The following is a 16,839-nucleotide window of genomic DNA, read 5'->3' on the forward strand; positions in this document are numbered from 1 at the left end:
GGCCGACAGCGGACTTTCACGCAAGACCGCGCTTCTTTCAAACTGCGCCTGTAAACTGACGTTTTAACACGTGCGCGCCGTCGCGCATGGGTTTATAGTGTAAAAATGGGACTTAAATGCAATTTAAGGTTTAAAAAAGAGGTTTATACTGCATTGAGACTACACAACGCTTCGCTGAACTAAAAATTTGTGGATTTCTGTGCGGAAGGGTTCTCAAATTCGCAGTTTCCCCATTCAACTATAGCCTTCACGAATTTTACAAACGCCAGTTTAGATATAAAGAGCACAGAAACTGACTTGAGACCAACTCTCAGTCAAAACTTGAAAGAAGCATTTACAAATTTGTTTGTCGTTTGCATTCCGCATTTCTTTATTCAGCGCGTTAATTGAATTTGTAAGATTGTTTGCAATTTAATTTCCTTCAGGAGGCGCGTTCATGGAAGTTATGTTAATTGTTGGCGCGGTCAAAAGCGTTTTTCATGGTTGATTTCTTCTTTAACGCATTGAGAAGAAATGATCTCAATTTCAAACACTTTTTCATTAGTGTGTTGGATGTAGTCTTCCGTTGAATGAGTTCCGGCTGGATTACATCCCAAAGAAATGAAAAGGACGCGCTGGATAGCGCAATGATTGCTCGTCTCATAAAATATTTCTTTTTTTCCAGGAATAAGCATTCTGATTAGATTATGCATTAAAATAACAATCTTTTAATTCATGATCTAAAACTCTCATGGAAACATGTGAAAAAAACCCTCCTCCCTCTACTTCTTACCCCGCCCCACAAACAGGGATCTCAGGCCGACAGGTTACCCGTTTCACCCGTGGGTGCTAAGTAAACAATTACACTATACTGCGCCAACTTCTTGTCAAAGAAGATTTCCAGTTCACTGAGCTAGAGAATTATGAGGTTAGTTGGAGTAAAACACAATTTAATCGAAGCCGTGAACCGGCTGATTTTGTGGCCACATTATCTGATAAATTGTTTACTTGGAGCGTTCGAACTGGCACCCCTCTCTATTGAAGGCTCGCCATCAACTATGAAGCTGTGAATACATTCTTCAAGGACAATTAATTGCGGTGAAAGTAAACTAACACTACATCAAGAGACGTACAAATTAAATGAGCTCCGATGCCTGGTCACTTTTATTGAAAAAAAAAGCGAGCTTGAATTTCTCCGGTGATCATCTACGGTGGAGCAAAAATTCCACGTATCTCACACGAGTTGATGAGTTTTAGAATTCAATATCACTGTTTCATTAATGTTTACAAACAATGTGATCCCAGTTTTTGCTTGTAGCTTCAAGGGTGGTCGTGGATATATCAGACTACCTAACGAGTTGAAGCAACATGGCGTAAAATCATCTCCCTTCACTATCTAATCGAATCTAAATAAGATTTACGTCGCTAAGTTTGATTCAGAAATGTCACAACAGAAATGTGCGATGTTTTCAAATATTTTCGACCTACATTACAGAAGATAACTGACAGCGGTCCAATGAGTTTGGTTTTTGTATCCACATTGGAAAAACGCCGATAAAATATAGCAAAATGCTGTTTAGTTTCCTCAACAGTTGAAACACCCGAACGAATTTTCTCAGGCCATTTTTAAAGGAGGGCAGACTCAAACGACTAGCGTTTTCTATATTTCTCAAGACTGGAGTGCTTTATAAAGGTAGGGCACGTTTTATTTGAACCATGCTCGGATTAGCCAATCGGAGTTCATGACATGTTCAACTCCGAGAAAACCCTGGGGTCGAGTTCCAGCTTGACTGCGCGGCTGCTAAGTTTAGCTACGGAACCTCGTACCCAGGGTCTTCTGCACTTATCAGAGACTGTTCCATCTGTTGTTCCTTCTGGGTTTGTTTTTGAGTTTTTGGGAGGACTGTACGATGTTCGAGTCTGGATCGAAAACCTGTTGTCTTATTTCTGGAGCTAGCCGTGGTTTTGGGCGATCCGTAGCCGTCGCATTAGCCGGGCAATTCTCTGATTCTGGAACCAAGGGTCATTTTATTCTCATTTCGCGCTCTGGAGATGACCTTGAAGAAACGAGGAATACAATTATTCAAGTTTGCGCAACCGCTGAAGGTAAAGCTAGCCATATTAGAAGCATAGGTGATATTATGCGTCAGTTCAGTAGAAACATCCATACATCCCCCCCTGGGCAACCTGCCGGGCAATCCCCAGGGCATCGGACATTTTGAATTTTTGGTTGGTTTCCTATACCCCGGGCCAAAAATGGCGATCAAACGCCCCACCCTAGGGGGACATACTTGACGATCAAATGCCCCTACCCCCAGGACGTACAATCCAAAAACTAGTAATGGAAAAGAAAACAAAAGTCGCCCTCAAGCACCCTGTTTGAACTTCCACTGTGGTCCACCCATTTATTTTATTTATTATGTAATTTAAGCTCATCAGTATATAAAAGTGATCACATTTTTACTTGAAAACTTTATCTTTACCTTCAAACTCACCACACAACAGCTTCCCAAGGCCTCTCTTTTTGAACAATTTTATGAAGAACATTGTTTTCTCTTGATGCCATTCAAATTTTCCCCTACCCCTCTCAAATATTCCCACCCCAATATTAAGGTGGGGGTGAACATGAAAGCTGTATTTTGGCTGGGTATTATGGTTTTAATGCAAATAGCTCGTTCACATTTCAAGCAGTCAAAAGTCTCTCTACTCATCCCACATATCTGTGGTTTGGGCTGTTTTATAAATTTTTAGGTGATTTTTGGGTATATTTGGGGATATGTAGTTTTTCTCAAAGGATTAGTAAAATTTATGGAAATAAGAAATTTTGAAGATTTGATGTTGTTTAAAATTGGAATTTGAAGTTAAAAGTTGGTAGATGTACAACAAACAGTTGTCCACCAACCTGGGGTGCCCTTTCAGGAGCATTCAATTGTCTGGTGGTGTTCCAGAACTTTTTCTTCATTTTAATCCCTCTTTAAACTTCCTAAAATTTCACTTAAATTCAGGTAGACCCACACCAACCTCTGACTTCAAACCCCATGCCTCCTTCCTCAAGTAAATCAGCATGTCTCCAATCTCTTTAATTGATACATCATGATACATTATCATTACCGGTACTCCTTTCTTAAAGTGAGTGATCTTTTGATATCTTTAGTTAGCATATTTAGTTGGTATATTCAGTTGCCATGAGTATGATTAATCATTTGGCAAAATGTCACAATTGTGTTTTGCATTTTCTGTTTGCATAGTTCACATCGTTATTGCTAATCTTGGAGAAATGAATACCCTGGATCAAACTCTTAAGACTGCCTTCAGTAAGGTAAATACAATGATGGACACTAGGTGGTAATTAAGTAAGCAAAGTAAGTAATCTTTATTAACATGCTAGAGAATACACTGAGCTCATTACAATTTAAATTACAAATATTACTACTTTGCAGGTATTGCAAAACAGACAAAAAGCATTTAGAAATTATAAAAAAATATCTAGATAGTATTTTAGGAAAAAAAATCCCTGAAATTATATTATAATAAAACAATAAAACTATGTAAATAAAAGGACAATGAGACTATGCGACCATGTACAATTCATTGTAGCTGTAAGAAGTCAACTGTATTTAAGCATCTTTTAAAGCTATTAAGTTTAATTTTATGTCTTACAGCCCTAATGGCAATGCATTCCATATCTTCGCAGCCAAGTACCTTCATGATTTTAGTCCGTACTTTTTAGTAGTGAAACTTGTTGGTTGAACACCATGTTTTAACTCATCCATGTGTCTTTGTTCCTTAAGGGGCACTACTGATTAGAGGGATTTTGCTGGATTATTTATCAAAACAGTTCTAAAATTGTTACTCTGAAAGATCTTCACTCCTTCACAATCCCAAGTGAATACAATAATTAGAACATCAACTATTAATATAACAGAGCAGTAGCTAATAAAAGGCAAACTGAGGCACTTGCCTGAGTTTTTTAGACACCCTAAATACCTAGGAAGAGAATTCAACCACAGACATTGCCTCAGTTATGACTCTTTCATGGACATTGCCCCACTCATCATTTTTTCTGGCTTACGGCCCTGATGAAGATAGAATCTGATGAATACCTCAGCAGAGTACCTAGGCAAGATCATGAAGTACGATGTAGATGGTGATTTTTGGATGGCAACTGGCCACTTTTCACAACCCTTCCACATGTGACAACCTTAAGACAAGTGTACAACACATATTGTTTCATGTAATTCGAACCTATGATTAGGTGGAGAAAATGTAGGTGTGATCTGCACAAACCAATTTGTGCACACTTGTTGTAAACTTGTTGTATGCAGCAAAGCTGTACTGTTTATATCGACTCTCATAATCCATGAAATGTCTTCACTCACACACGATTGGTCTAAATGTGTCATGTGACTGAGTATGCCTCAGCTAAAACTGGGGAATATCAATGAATATCAGTGATATTCCCCAATTTTCAGATTCCACATGTTGTGAAAAACATTTGAAAGATAATAAGCACAATAGCCTCCATTTGGCTTTAAAAATATTGCCAAATGGAGGCCATTGTTTATATAATAATGATAATTATCCTGTTTTTGTCTGACTAGGTTGATCCATCCAAAGTTACTCATGCCTTGCTTGTGAACAATGCTGGGTCAATTGGTGATGTATCAAAAGACACAAAGGATGTATCCCAGGATGTCAGCTCCCTTCAAGATTACTTTAACCTGAATCTTACCTCTCCTATGTTTCTCACGTAAGATTTTATATTTGCTTCTTTGTTTAAGTTTTAAATTGTTATTAACACTGTGTCCTGAATAAATAGAAGCCAGGGTAAGCTATAAGATATAAGATATAATGGAAAGATGACACTGTCAAAACCATTGATTAGTAAACGCCAGGCTTTGGTAAACTGAATATGAGTCAAATAGATGATGGCCGAGTTTGTCGCAAATGGTGGGGGTATTTTCTTATAAAAATTAGGCATCTTTGGTATCAGCAGCATGAGTTGTCTAAAAGAATTCTTCTACTCCATTTTTTGGATGGGATGCAAGTCCATTGCAGGATAACCCCAGCATTAAATGCCTGGGCAGAGAGAGTCAGTGATAGAGAGTAACATTTCTTGCCCAAGAACAAAATCCATCGACATTGTCCTGGACCACTTGATTCTGGGTCCAACATGCATCACACCAATTGTTGTGCAAGTACATCATTGTTACAATGCCAATATTTGCTAATTGATTATATATTATGTTTGTTTATAAATTCTTGTCTCATGGAGATGCAGTGGTCAAAGCAGTCAAGGTGTGCTGTGTTCTTGGACACCTTACCCCCACAGTCCCTTTCTTCATTAATAGGTACCAGCAAATCTAAATCAATAGGCAACCTTGTGATTGACTAGCATCCCAGTTAGGGGAAGGAGGAGTAAGAATATCCTTTAATGCAACAGAACTTTGATACCCTCAAAGTGAATGCAGTAAACGCCTCACACAGACATTTTTTTCCGTTCTTGTTTTTGTCTGTTTGGCAGTGTAGTAACCAGATTTCTTTCCTAGGTCAAAGTTTCTTCAACAATTCAAAGAAGCAAGTTGTACAGTAGTTAATGTGTCATCCCTCATGGCTGTGCAAGCTTTTCCTTATTTCTCATTATACTGCACTGGCAAAGCAGCTCGGGATATGATGTGTCAAGTACTGGCTAAAGAAGAGGTAAATAAATGTTTTTGTCGTTGTCTTGATAACTTTTGCCTAAAGAATTTTACTTAGCTCTGTCATTTTTTGGTCATTTTATCATTGTGAGAGGCATGATGGCCTTATCATGGTTGGTGTGCTCGACTTCTCGAGCCCTGGCCAGGGAAATTAATGGTGTTGTTTTCTTTGGTGAGACATTTTACTGTCACAGTGCCTCTCTCCATCTAGGTGTATAAATTGTTACCAGCAAATGTAATGCTGGGGGTAACGCTTCAATGGACTAGCATCTCATCCATGGGGAGTAGAAAATTAACACCCAGTCACTTTGTGCTATGTAGAGAGATTAGTACCGGGTGTGCATTTTCCAAACAGAAGATAGTGCCCCATTTTCTCCAAAAAATTAATGGTTTACAATTAGTGCTTGAGGACTGCTAGTTGATTCATGATTGAAACATGAGTGTGGTTAACAAAACAACAGTGAGAGACAGACGCTGGCCATTAAATTTCCAAATCTTCAGTTGCCAAATCTTCAATTGCTAAATCCTGAATTACCAAGTCTTGAATTTCCAAATGTTGAATTTCCAAGGTTTGGCAATTCAAGATTTGGCAGCTCAAGTTTTGGGAATTCAAGATTTGGAAATTCAAAATTTTGAAATTCAAGACTGGCTTGCCAAATGTTGAGAATTCCAAATTTGGCCTGCCTGAATTATTGAAAATTCTAGACTTGAATATTCAAGATTTTGCTTGCCAAATAATGAAAATTTAACATTTGGAAATTCAAGATATGGCCTGCCAAATATTGAAAGTTCATTTTCAGCCAGCTGTCGACTTCACTTTTGTAACAGAATTTTCCTCTTTTGTCTCATCACATGCATAGTTTTCAACGTTGTAGGCTTTTAGCTGTAGAGCATTTGAGAAGCATATTTTTCTAAAGTATCTCCTTAAAGGGGTACAATTTGGTAAACTTAATTACTGAGTATGAGTCTTGATTTAATGTGTTAATGTACGTAACTAATGACTTTGACAGTACTCCCTGTGTTAAAATCTTGCAGCCTAATGTGCGAGTCTTAAACTATGCCCCTGGACCACTGCTTACAAACATGTATGAGACAATACGCACCACTTGCGGTAATCATGAAGTTGTTGAAATGTTTAACACCAGCAAAGAAGAAGTGAGCATTCCCGTTTTTGTGTTACCATACATTTACCATGTAGTCTAAAGATATAATTATGTGTTTTTCTTTTCTGTATATAAAGGCGAATTCTAAGGAAATTTGCAAAGAAATATCTTTTCCTTCTTTTGCAAAAAAATGCTGACGTCAGCATTTTTGTCCGAGAGTCAAGGTGTGGCAACCCCCAGTTTTCTTTGTGCATTCCAATAGCCCTTGCTAAGACCTACTTTTTCCACATAGTCCTAATCTGGCGAAAAGATTTTGTTAAAGATAGTTGTGTTAACGGTGGAACAGGCATGTTAAATGCACTTCAATACACTAATGGTACCCAGCCCTCTTCACATCAGTGGCACAATTTTGTAACGCCGTGTTCAACTTATCTTCTATTGGTACAACAAAATTGCGACAAAAGATACAAGAGTGTTTTCCTTGAGCAGCAGAGGCTTTAACCACACCAACGTTTAAGGTCGGCACACACCAGGGGACATGTTTTGGGGACATGAAGCGGGAACAAGCCCCTTCGTGTGTCCGCATAGAACACAGGTAGCTCGGACAGCATGCAAGCTGGTGAGCACGCCAGGACACTTTGAAAGAGCAGTGCACAGGATACAACATTGAAATCTGAGGCCATTTTGTCTCGCTTTATGATGCACGATTTCAAGCAGGCTAAATCACATGCTATATGTCGCAGGGACAAAATTTTGTCCCTGCAACAGAACTTTTTCGCAAAAACGGGCATGTCGCAAGAGGAAAACTGTCGCTGTAACATGTCCCCGCAGTATTTCTCCTAGCGTGTGCCGACCTTCGGCATTCTTTGATGAAATTATAATCATTCTAGGGTGCTTTAATATTGTTTGACGCATATACATTTTTTTTTTCTTTCAGAATAAAGTTTTATCACCAGATGAGTCCGCGAGGAAACTTTTAATAATTTTGAAAGAGAACACCTTCACGTCTGGCTCGCATGTTGATTACTTTGACTGAAAAAGAACGACTGCCAAAATACGACATCCTTTGGCGCCGTCTACACTACGCCGCAAATGTTTGAAAAAGCAGCTTTCTTTCTACGGTTAGACCTACCGTCCACACTAATCCGTCACGAAAATGGAGCTTTTCGAAAACGCTCTTGAAAGCGGAGGAATTAGAAAACGCCGGCTTTGCGTTTTAATGTGGACGGAAACCATTTTTAAAACGGAGCTTTTTGACAACGAAGACGACTCGATAGTCATGTGATTTCCCTGCCCAGGTTTCCTCAAAGACAAATCCAAAATGACGGGTGATTGTTGCGTTTTTAAATTCCTCTGGCATAATATGGACGGAAAACATTTGATGCATTTTCGGAGTAAAAACGCCGTTTACAAATTTCTCCAGCGTAGTGTGGGCGGGTCTTTAATTTCCATGGTATGAAATGTTTATTACTTCATAAATGATTTAATAATGTATTGTGATGGAGATGCTTCACATCAAGAGTGAAGGTGACTCGATACGAGAGAGCAGCAGATTGCTAACTTCAAAGAAGTGGAAATCCAGGATTTTTACGTTGTGTATGAAAATTGGAGATTGAATAAGTTTGAATTAGTGTTATGTTCCATCTTGAGATGTAAAACTATATATTTATTATTTTAATGAGCTCAATAAAGGATCATTATTGATGTACAAATCTTGTCGTAATTTAATTTGTCGCAGCTGTTGGTCTCTTCCACGGCCAGACGTTCAGTTAACTGGGGCATGCTACAAAGAAACGGCGAAGCAAAATAAAGGAAAGAGTGGGGCTTGGTGCGAGGAGGGAAGTTCTCTCGCCTTCCTGCACGGCGCTTCTCGCCTATTTTTCCGAGCGTCACTGAATGCCTGGAAGAGGCGAGGAAAACAACTTCCTTTCTCCGTTACCTTTAGGCGACATCAGATGTAAGCAATTATTATTATTATTATTATTATTATTATTATTATTATTATTATTATTATTGTTATTGTTATTATTATTATTGCTGTTACTATATTATTATTATTATTATTATTATTATTATTGTTATTATCAATTTTTGCTCATTAAAGCGTGGCTGCGAAAAAAGCAACGGCGCAAGTACCTAAAATGCACAAAATTTACGTGAACTTGCATTTTACTTCATCAATCAATCAATCAATCAATCAATCAATCAATCAATCAATCAATCAAAGAAACCAATTAGCGACTAGCATGCTGATAGAATCCGATCCATAGATTGATTTCAGTTAGGCTCATTACGGATGCCAAGACTGTCAGCCACATGGCACACTTGCCCTGTTTTATAATAACTTGACTTTCTGCGCTGAACTGAAGAACAATAATTATATTTCCTGAAGGTAAATCAGATATGCACTATAGACAAGTCGATGATTAGTCTTTATGCTCACATGAGCGATAAAGGATGTTTTTCTGTCCAAAAAATTTAAAGGAAATCAATTACCATATTTGTGCTACCAGCATCTTTAGGACGGGGTTAAGAGGAAGGGGGTATTCCCCTAGGGGGGGGGGGGCTCCCCATGTAAAAAGGTCGGGGTTGCTCGTCGTCTCGCTTAGGAGTGAATATCAAGGATTCTGGTCTCATTTAGCGTGTTCAGGACAAAACGCCATTGTAAATTTGGGCCCCAAAGTATCTTTTAGGGTGCACTCAAAGAAATAATAATAAAAAAGCGCTCTTATTTCCGTTTTTAGGCTAGATTTCGGTCTGCAAGCGTGGGTTCCTTTCCTGAACAGCGGATGGAAATCGAGCCAATTCCGTTTAAAGTGATATTTTTTTAGGGGTCAAATAACGCTCGAGCAACTCCCAGATTGTTCTCTTGTTGGGTTTTAATTCAAATTTTCCGACCATCGTCCGTGACCTTTTCTTATGCGAATCCCGCCAAGGGTATTCCTCTTGGGTTATGTTAGTGTGAAATTATAACGGTATAGGTTCTGCCTTATTGGTCTGAGAGTGTAAGGTTACTCCACTACCCACCCCAGGCTCTACCTATCCACATCTTTCATGGTAGAATCTAATTGAATTCTCATAAACAGTTCCCACGGCGCCATTTTAGTTTCTTGCCAAATTCTTTATCTTGAAGACGTCTTTTGTCGCCAAGAAAAACGGAAATCGCTGAGAGCAGAAGTACTGCTGCAGATAATGTTTCTATTCAGCGACCAGTGTATCAATTGCTCTATCAATATGTCAATCATTTCTGGATCAGCCAATCAAGAGAGTTTTCTGTCTGCCACATGGTGTTTATTGAGCTATATCTATCTAATCCAGCCAATTCATTGTCACACGAAATAGCGGGAGCATTTGTTGCAAGCCGGGGAAAATGGAAGCTACTACCAAGCCAGAAAAACAACAACCTAGTTCATTTGGAACTCTCCAGAAGGTGTTGATATTTCTTGTGGTGCTCGCTGTCTGTGTTGGGTTTTTTGTTGGTCTGTTGTTAGTGAGGACGCGTCTGACTTCTCTCGAGGAGACTGTCAATGACTTGAGTGAAGTCTGCGAAACACCTTCCTGGGGTAAGTCTCAAGCAGATATCTTGCTCTCTTTGGCTTAGATTTTGAAATTTTACAACGTCACCTCCATTGAAAATTACTAACACTGAGTTGCCAGGATTCTTAGCTCGTTCTACAGAAACAGAAACAATAAGCTCCGGCCTGATGGGCCACTTGGCTCGTATGGAGACTTTATCTCTATCTAGGCTACGGGAAACCAGCACCAAATCTGCCTGCAATATAATTAGAGGGCTTACAGGAATTATTTTTTCTCCAATACTAGAACAGTATCGCCTTGTATTTTCTAAAAGGTTCAAATCATCTCTAAACGCTAAACATTGTATGAAAGGTAGCCCCAAATAGAAAAGAGAGTACTTTTTTAAGGTGAACATTAATTTTTTTCCTTTTTTCTATAGCTATAGCCTCTTAGTAGTCTGTGTAAACGATCCTCATTGGAGTTGTAGATGTTTGTTGTTAGAAGAAGGCTTAATTTGTTGTGAATCAAGAAATGATTGGAAATTTACAGATGCAAAGATAGCGTCCCGTTCCTTAAAGCCGTCTTTAAGTTCTTTTCAGCTATTGCTCTTAGGTTAGGGAATCGATTAACCACACTCTTTTTTCATAAGAAAATTGTTTCTGCCGCCAGGCGTTGAAGTAATTTTTGAGCCAGACTGCAGGCATTAAAGCTTGGTATGGCACGCATAACTTCCTACGGTAATGTCATTAGTATCGTGCGTAGGGCTAGCGCTGTTCGTTGTGGCTTCCTGATTTTGGCTAGTTTTGCCGCTTTGAGAAAGGAAGAATTTTTAACGAAACATATAACTGTATTGTATTAACAAATTTTCAACCCACAAAATTATATTCTTTTCAAAACTCAGTTTCATTTCGGTTTTCTTAAAACTTCGCAAATTTCAGCCTCAATGTTGTTTTACAAAATACTTTTTTTACATAAAAGAAGAGTGTATACGCGGTGTAACATCATGACGCCGCAGTTCAGAGCAGAAAGGCGTCCTATTTCAGAATAGTATAATACCTTAGCTCCCACACAGGTCACTAAAACGCCTCAGACATTAACCTTGATATCAATTTTAACGCAAATTCCGGTGCTGGATTACTGTGTTTACAGCATATTTTCTGCTTGCACGTGGATTTAACGCCTCTTTAGAGCGTATTAACTTGAGTGTCAAAAGTATCTCGTCTCAGTGGAGTTTTGCTAGCCTGCGTGGAAGGCGTTCAAAGGGAAGGGAGAGGGTGAAATTAGAAGCGTGCCCCTCCTATCACGCCTCGCGCTTCAGAATCTATAATTATCCCCTCTCCTTCCTCTTTTAATGCCTGACACGCAGGCTAGAGTCTTGCAATTCTACGCCAAGAATTCCAAAAAAAAAAAGAAAGAAAGAAAGAAAGAAAGAAAGAAAGAAAGAAAGAAAGAAAGAAAGAAAGAAAGAAAGAAAGAAAGAAAGAAAGAAAGAAAGAAAAACTTGCGTTCTTTTTCAAACACTCAGAACAGAAGCCAAAACCAATGGTGACTCACTGGCACGCGTTTTTATTTATTTAGTTTTTTAATTTTTTATTTTATTTTTTCACGCTTCGCGTCGGCTACATGTATTCGCTTGGAGCCTTGATTACTTCATGCACTTGTTTAGACAATCTTTGTCCCTGGTGATTGGCCTGAGTGATAATTTTGGTTTCGTTTTTGCCCAAAAGATTGTGTTCCTTCAAAGGCTCGGCCAAGCCGGCTAGATCGCCGAAAGCGAGTGATCGATCGAATGCAGGACTTTATTAGCCATCGGGGCATGTGAATGCAGACTCCCTTTTCTTTAGTTGTCACTTAACGTTCCCAATTCATGTCTTTAATTTCTGAAACTGCGTCAATGCATGAAAAAGACTTCACCAAACAAAAATTTCTTACCTTTACCTTTTTTTCGGTTTCGGTATAAATATAATTATTAAATATAATTTCGGTATAATATAATTTTGCCTGTAAATTTTGGCCTCGCGTATAAAAAGCTATCCTCGCGACTTAAATTCAAGAACTCTTATGTTTTTACCTCCCGTGTACCACACGCAATCACGTGTTGTATGGGCCAGCTAAGCAGGCTACCTGACGAACACAAGGTTCTAAAGAATCGAAAAAAATATGCTTCACCGACTGTTTTCTTAACACTTCTTGGAAGTATAAACGTATGAAATCCAGCTGCACAAACAAAGTGGCTTTCAGTCCTGGGGAGCATCCAGTGGGGGGGGGGGGGGGGGGGGTTCGGGGAACCGGGAGTTCGGTCCAACCCATAAATTTAAAAAAAATGAGACGTTCTAACACGCTGACTTGGCCTCAGAATGCCGGAAATCCCATTTCCGAAGACCTCAATTGTAAAATGTTTCCGGGAAGAATACCCGACCGCCCCCCCCCCCTCCCCGGACGGGCTTCGGCGATCCGTATCGCGAACCCTCTCCTCTAAAATCCTATACACGTCTTAGCGGTCTAAGTGCCTGTAAGGAACTCGAGCTCGATCGCGCTTAATTAGCCAAAACTTGGCAAAAGGTTTAAGAGTTATATCCTTCCCCATTTGCAAAAAGGAGACTTTTAAAATCTTTTTTTGTTTGCATTACTTTACCTAACAGGCAGCAATTCAAACCAGAGAAATCGTCGAGACACTGGCTTTGTAAGCTTGGAAGATGTTTGTAGCGAGATTCAAACCCAGCTGCGCTCTTTAACAGCATCTCAGTTGTGCTCACCTCCAGACAAGATTTGTGTGGATGGCCAGCCCGGCGCAAAAGGCGAATCCGGAGAAAGAGGAAAAAGAGGAAAGAGGGGCGAGTCAAACTACTATTTTATCAATTCTCCTTTCTAGATACCTTACAGTTCTTTTAATGTTAGTTCTGAGAATTTGAGAGTGCATCAAGGCCATGTCTTTGATGACTTTTTCTTTATTTCCCTGATCACTTGCCTGATAAAAAATTGACGTTCGGATCACTAGCTCCTGGTTGGTGTTGTTCTAAGTAGTCCAGTGTTCAGTTCCTCGGCCACGTTTGTAAATAGCCATTTTTAACCCCGTTATGTTCATTTTCATCATTTGATTTCCTTGGTCATTTGAAACAGTCGGGGAGTGTTCAATCAAGGTATAATTTTTTTTTAACTAAGGGAACGAAAGATATAGCAACCTCGATCTCAGGCTCTCTCTCCGTCAAGGAGGCAAAGGAGAGAGAGCCTGGGATCAGGGTTGAAGATATGGAAGGCAGTATGGAAAGAGGGCTCTTCTACGAGCTCCAAATACGACAAAGGGTTGAAACTAGGATTAATGTACTACTCGTTGTTTTTGTAGGTTGGCCTGGCAGAAAAGGCGATGATGGATTTCCTGGACCTAAAGGATTGGATGGACGTGACGGAATGCCCGGCTACAAAGGAATACAGGGGTTCCCTGGGATTCAAGGAGAGAGAGGAGAGGACGGCGTACCAGGAATGCCGGGTGACAAGGGTGACCCTGGCTTCATAGGACCTTCTGGCGTGAAAGGCGAAATAGGGGAACCAGGCTTTAATGGGTTGCCTGGAGCAAAAGGCCAACCCGGAGCCAAGGGAGAAAAGGGAGAGCCCGGAATAAGTTCTTAAAGGTGCTATGTCACGGGTTGCGCATCTTGAGTTTGTCGTTTGTAATCCGTGTTTATCTTCTCCATCCTTAACCAGACTTGTTTCTTTATGGTTTATTATTACCTATTTGGTGTTTTTCTATCTTAGTAAACTACTATTTTCAGGTTTCCTTCAATTTAAAGGCAATTTTGTGCGTGGCCAAAATAACTCAAAACACCGCGATTAAGCTCCTTTAAATATCGGATGCTTAGTGGGCAATCAGGCTGTTAAGATTTTTAGTTAGGTTCTTATTTTATTCAGGGATTTAAACTGCAACTATACAAAACAGCACATCTTACCATACTGGAATCCCGGGGGGACTCTTCAAAGTTCTATACAGGGAGGCTGCGCCCCGACGTCCAACCCCTTACCCTTTTGTATACTATTTTGACAGAAAAGGTACCCTTTTATTGCCAAAAAAGTAAGCCTTCTTTTTATTTTCGTGTAGTGCCTAATAAATGAAATGATACAGTCATAAGGTGCGCCTGTTTGAAATATTTTAATTAAAGGCCCTTTAAAATAACTAAACTACAGATATCCCTAACGTTTTATATACCTCAGCTCGTGAAATCCCCACCATTTTGTATACCTAAAGTCTGAAAAAAGTACCCCTTTGGGGCGGAGCCTCCCTTTATAGGCCATTATAGGGAAAATCCCCGGGACTGGAATACATAGGAGCTGGATTTTAAGATAACAGATGCGCAACTCAAGAAATCAAATCTGAAGTATTGTAATTGAAGTAAAGTATATTTTACTCATACAATGCCTGCGTTTCGAATTGATCTTACAAATAAGAACCTGATTTAAATTTTAGGCCGAATTGGGTTTTATAGAATGGTAGTCTAATTTCTAAATTTCAGTCTGTAGGTATACATGTGCACTACGAATAGTCCTTCTTTCGCTTAGCCCGTCGTGCGTGACGCGAAAGAAATGGCCCTCAGGATTTCACGCGCCCATTTATTCCGCGCGGTTAATTTACGGTCTTGCTCAACGGACCAAGTGAAAGAGGATCTACTCGTAGTCTGGTACACATGGGTAGGCCTTGGCGGATTGTGCTAGCATAATTTTGGGCATAATTGGAGCAAAAAAAAACATACTTTTTTAAACGAGCACTGCCACGGTATAATTAGCAAATTTTAGCACTTTTTGGAGCATAAATTCATAAAATTTAGTAAATATGGTGTATTTTCTACAGAAATAAATTAGATTTGGTTAGTATGTTTTTTTGCAATACGTGTTTTAGCTACGGTAATAGTAGTATTGACTTTGTTCTGACATGCTTAGTTACTAGGCAGCTAATTTGGACAGCTGACGGCCGAGACAAACTGCCATAAAACACAAATAAATTTACAACAACAGTTTATTTGAAAAACATAATTTGGTGTCGTTATTGCGCGCCTCTATGTACAGAATCTACGTCATTTTGTGAGCATAATTTCGGAAATCAGGAGCATATTTTGGGAATTCTGGCATAATTTTGGCATAATTTGGCAAAATTTCGAGCACTGCTAGTAGCATAATATGCCACTTTTAGGAGCACAATCCGCCAAGGCCTATACATGGGTGTTTACTCACTCTGCTTATGTCACTCTGTTTGACGCTCAGCCATGTGAGATCAGTCCCAGGTTGTTCGAAAGGTGGATAACGCTATCCACTGCACCGGATAAATCACTATCCAGCGGATAGCGTGAACGCTGGCTTACATATTTAGCTTGAGCAAGTTCTGAGAGCAATTTAGACGCACTGAACAGATCTAGACAATTTCGAAATTCAAAGGTAAAATATAAATTCATATTTAGTGGGCGTTGTCGTCGGGGTCGCCGTCGTCATTGCTTGAACTCTCTTAGTATACTTCAGTGAACTCCATCGATTCTGAGCGACACTTTCGCAGCAGTCGTATAGTAGTCTTGGTAATATGAAAACCACGTAAAAAGAAAGCTTCAGTTCGGGGACCGCGGAGACCATTTTAAAGTGGTAGGGACTTAAACTATGGGCGGCCAAGACAAACAAGCATTACGGGTCGACGTTCCGCAGTAGACTGCTCACAGCCCTCTTTTTTCTCGCCTTTTATTTGAATGCGCGGATAGAATCGCGAGAGAAATGGACGCCAGCGGAAAACGAGAAGACCCCCACTCCCCCCTCCCACCTCCGCGTGCTTTGCTCGCTTCGCTGGCTTTATCTTTCGGGTGCGTGAATACAAAGGCTGTGAAGAGTTTATTCCATCATTCAGTATACATTTGCGCGCCGTTATCCATGTCATTGGCCTTTAACTCTGTTTAAATGTCATTTCACTTCAGACTTGCATAATCCGCAAAATCTTCTGCAACGTTTCAGATTTTTCCGTAAATGTTCGGCCCCGATTTGACTCAATTTTCCAGAATATAGAGGACAGTAAAGGAAATTGTGCGAAGAATACAGTTAAATCTCGCGTATAAGAACCTATTTTTTTTAAGTCTAAGGTCTTGTATTTTGGGGCAGTTTTTGGCAATTTAGGCTAAGTAGCTTCTTAATTGAGGGTGGTAAAGGGGGGGGGGGTATGGATCACGTTTCACGGAAAATAAAGCAGCCCTTTCACAATTCACGAAAAATACAACATTGGCATTTCACGCTTCACGAAAAATAAAAGAGAACGTTTTGGAAAATCACGGTTCACGGCGACTATGGAAATCTCGATTCGCGAGGGAAAAAATGGCTATTTCACATTTCACAGGAAATAAAAAGGGCCGATCACGGGTCACGAAAATATCCTTTACCACCCTCTTAATTAGGTTCTTAATTTCTATGAAGGACATATAGTTATTGATCACCAGAAAAATAAATAAACTTGGGTTTAGTCCTTGAACTGATATATTACAGTATATAATCACAACTGTACTACTCGGTATCTATTTTCTCAT

The 16,839-nt window shown here is 39.7% G+C and overlaps 2 protein-coding genes across 2 annotated transcripts; both read left to right on the plus strand.

The window, feature by feature from the left end:
- Positions 1-553: 553 nt before the first annotated feature.
- LOC145494367 (sepiapterin reductase-like) lies at positions 554-8,497 on the plus strand. Its single transcript, XM_081473818.1, has 6 exons — positions 554-2,085; positions 3,228-3,298; positions 4,581-4,729; positions 5,529-5,679; positions 6,714-6,833; positions 7,719-8,497. The coding sequence occupies exons 1-6, from the start codon at positions 1,890-1,892 to the stop codon at positions 7,815-7,817; spliced, it is 786 nt and encodes a 261-aa protein (XP_081329944.1). The 5' UTR covers positions 554-1,889; the 3' UTR covers positions 7,818-8,497.
- A 479-nt stretch (positions 8,498-8,976) lies between these two features.
- On the plus strand, positions 8,977-15,268 carry LOC145495639 (uncharacterized). The gene is made up of 3 exons (XM_081475263.1): positions 8,977-10,344; positions 12,940-13,131; positions 13,641-15,268. Exons 1-3 carry the CDS (start codon positions 10,152-10,154, stop codon positions 13,922-13,924), a joined length of 669 nt encoding a protein of 222 aa, XP_081331389.1. The 5' UTR covers positions 8,977-10,151; the 3' UTR covers positions 13,925-15,268.
- Positions 15,269-16,839: the final 1,571 nt, after the last annotated feature.

This window comes from Orbicella franksi, chromosome 8, assembly GCF_964199315.1.
Source record: "Orbicella franksi chromosome 8, jaOrbFran1.1, whole genome shotgun sequence".
NCBI lineage: Eukaryota > Metazoa > Cnidaria > Anthozoa > Scleractinia > Merulinidae > Orbicella > Orbicella franksi.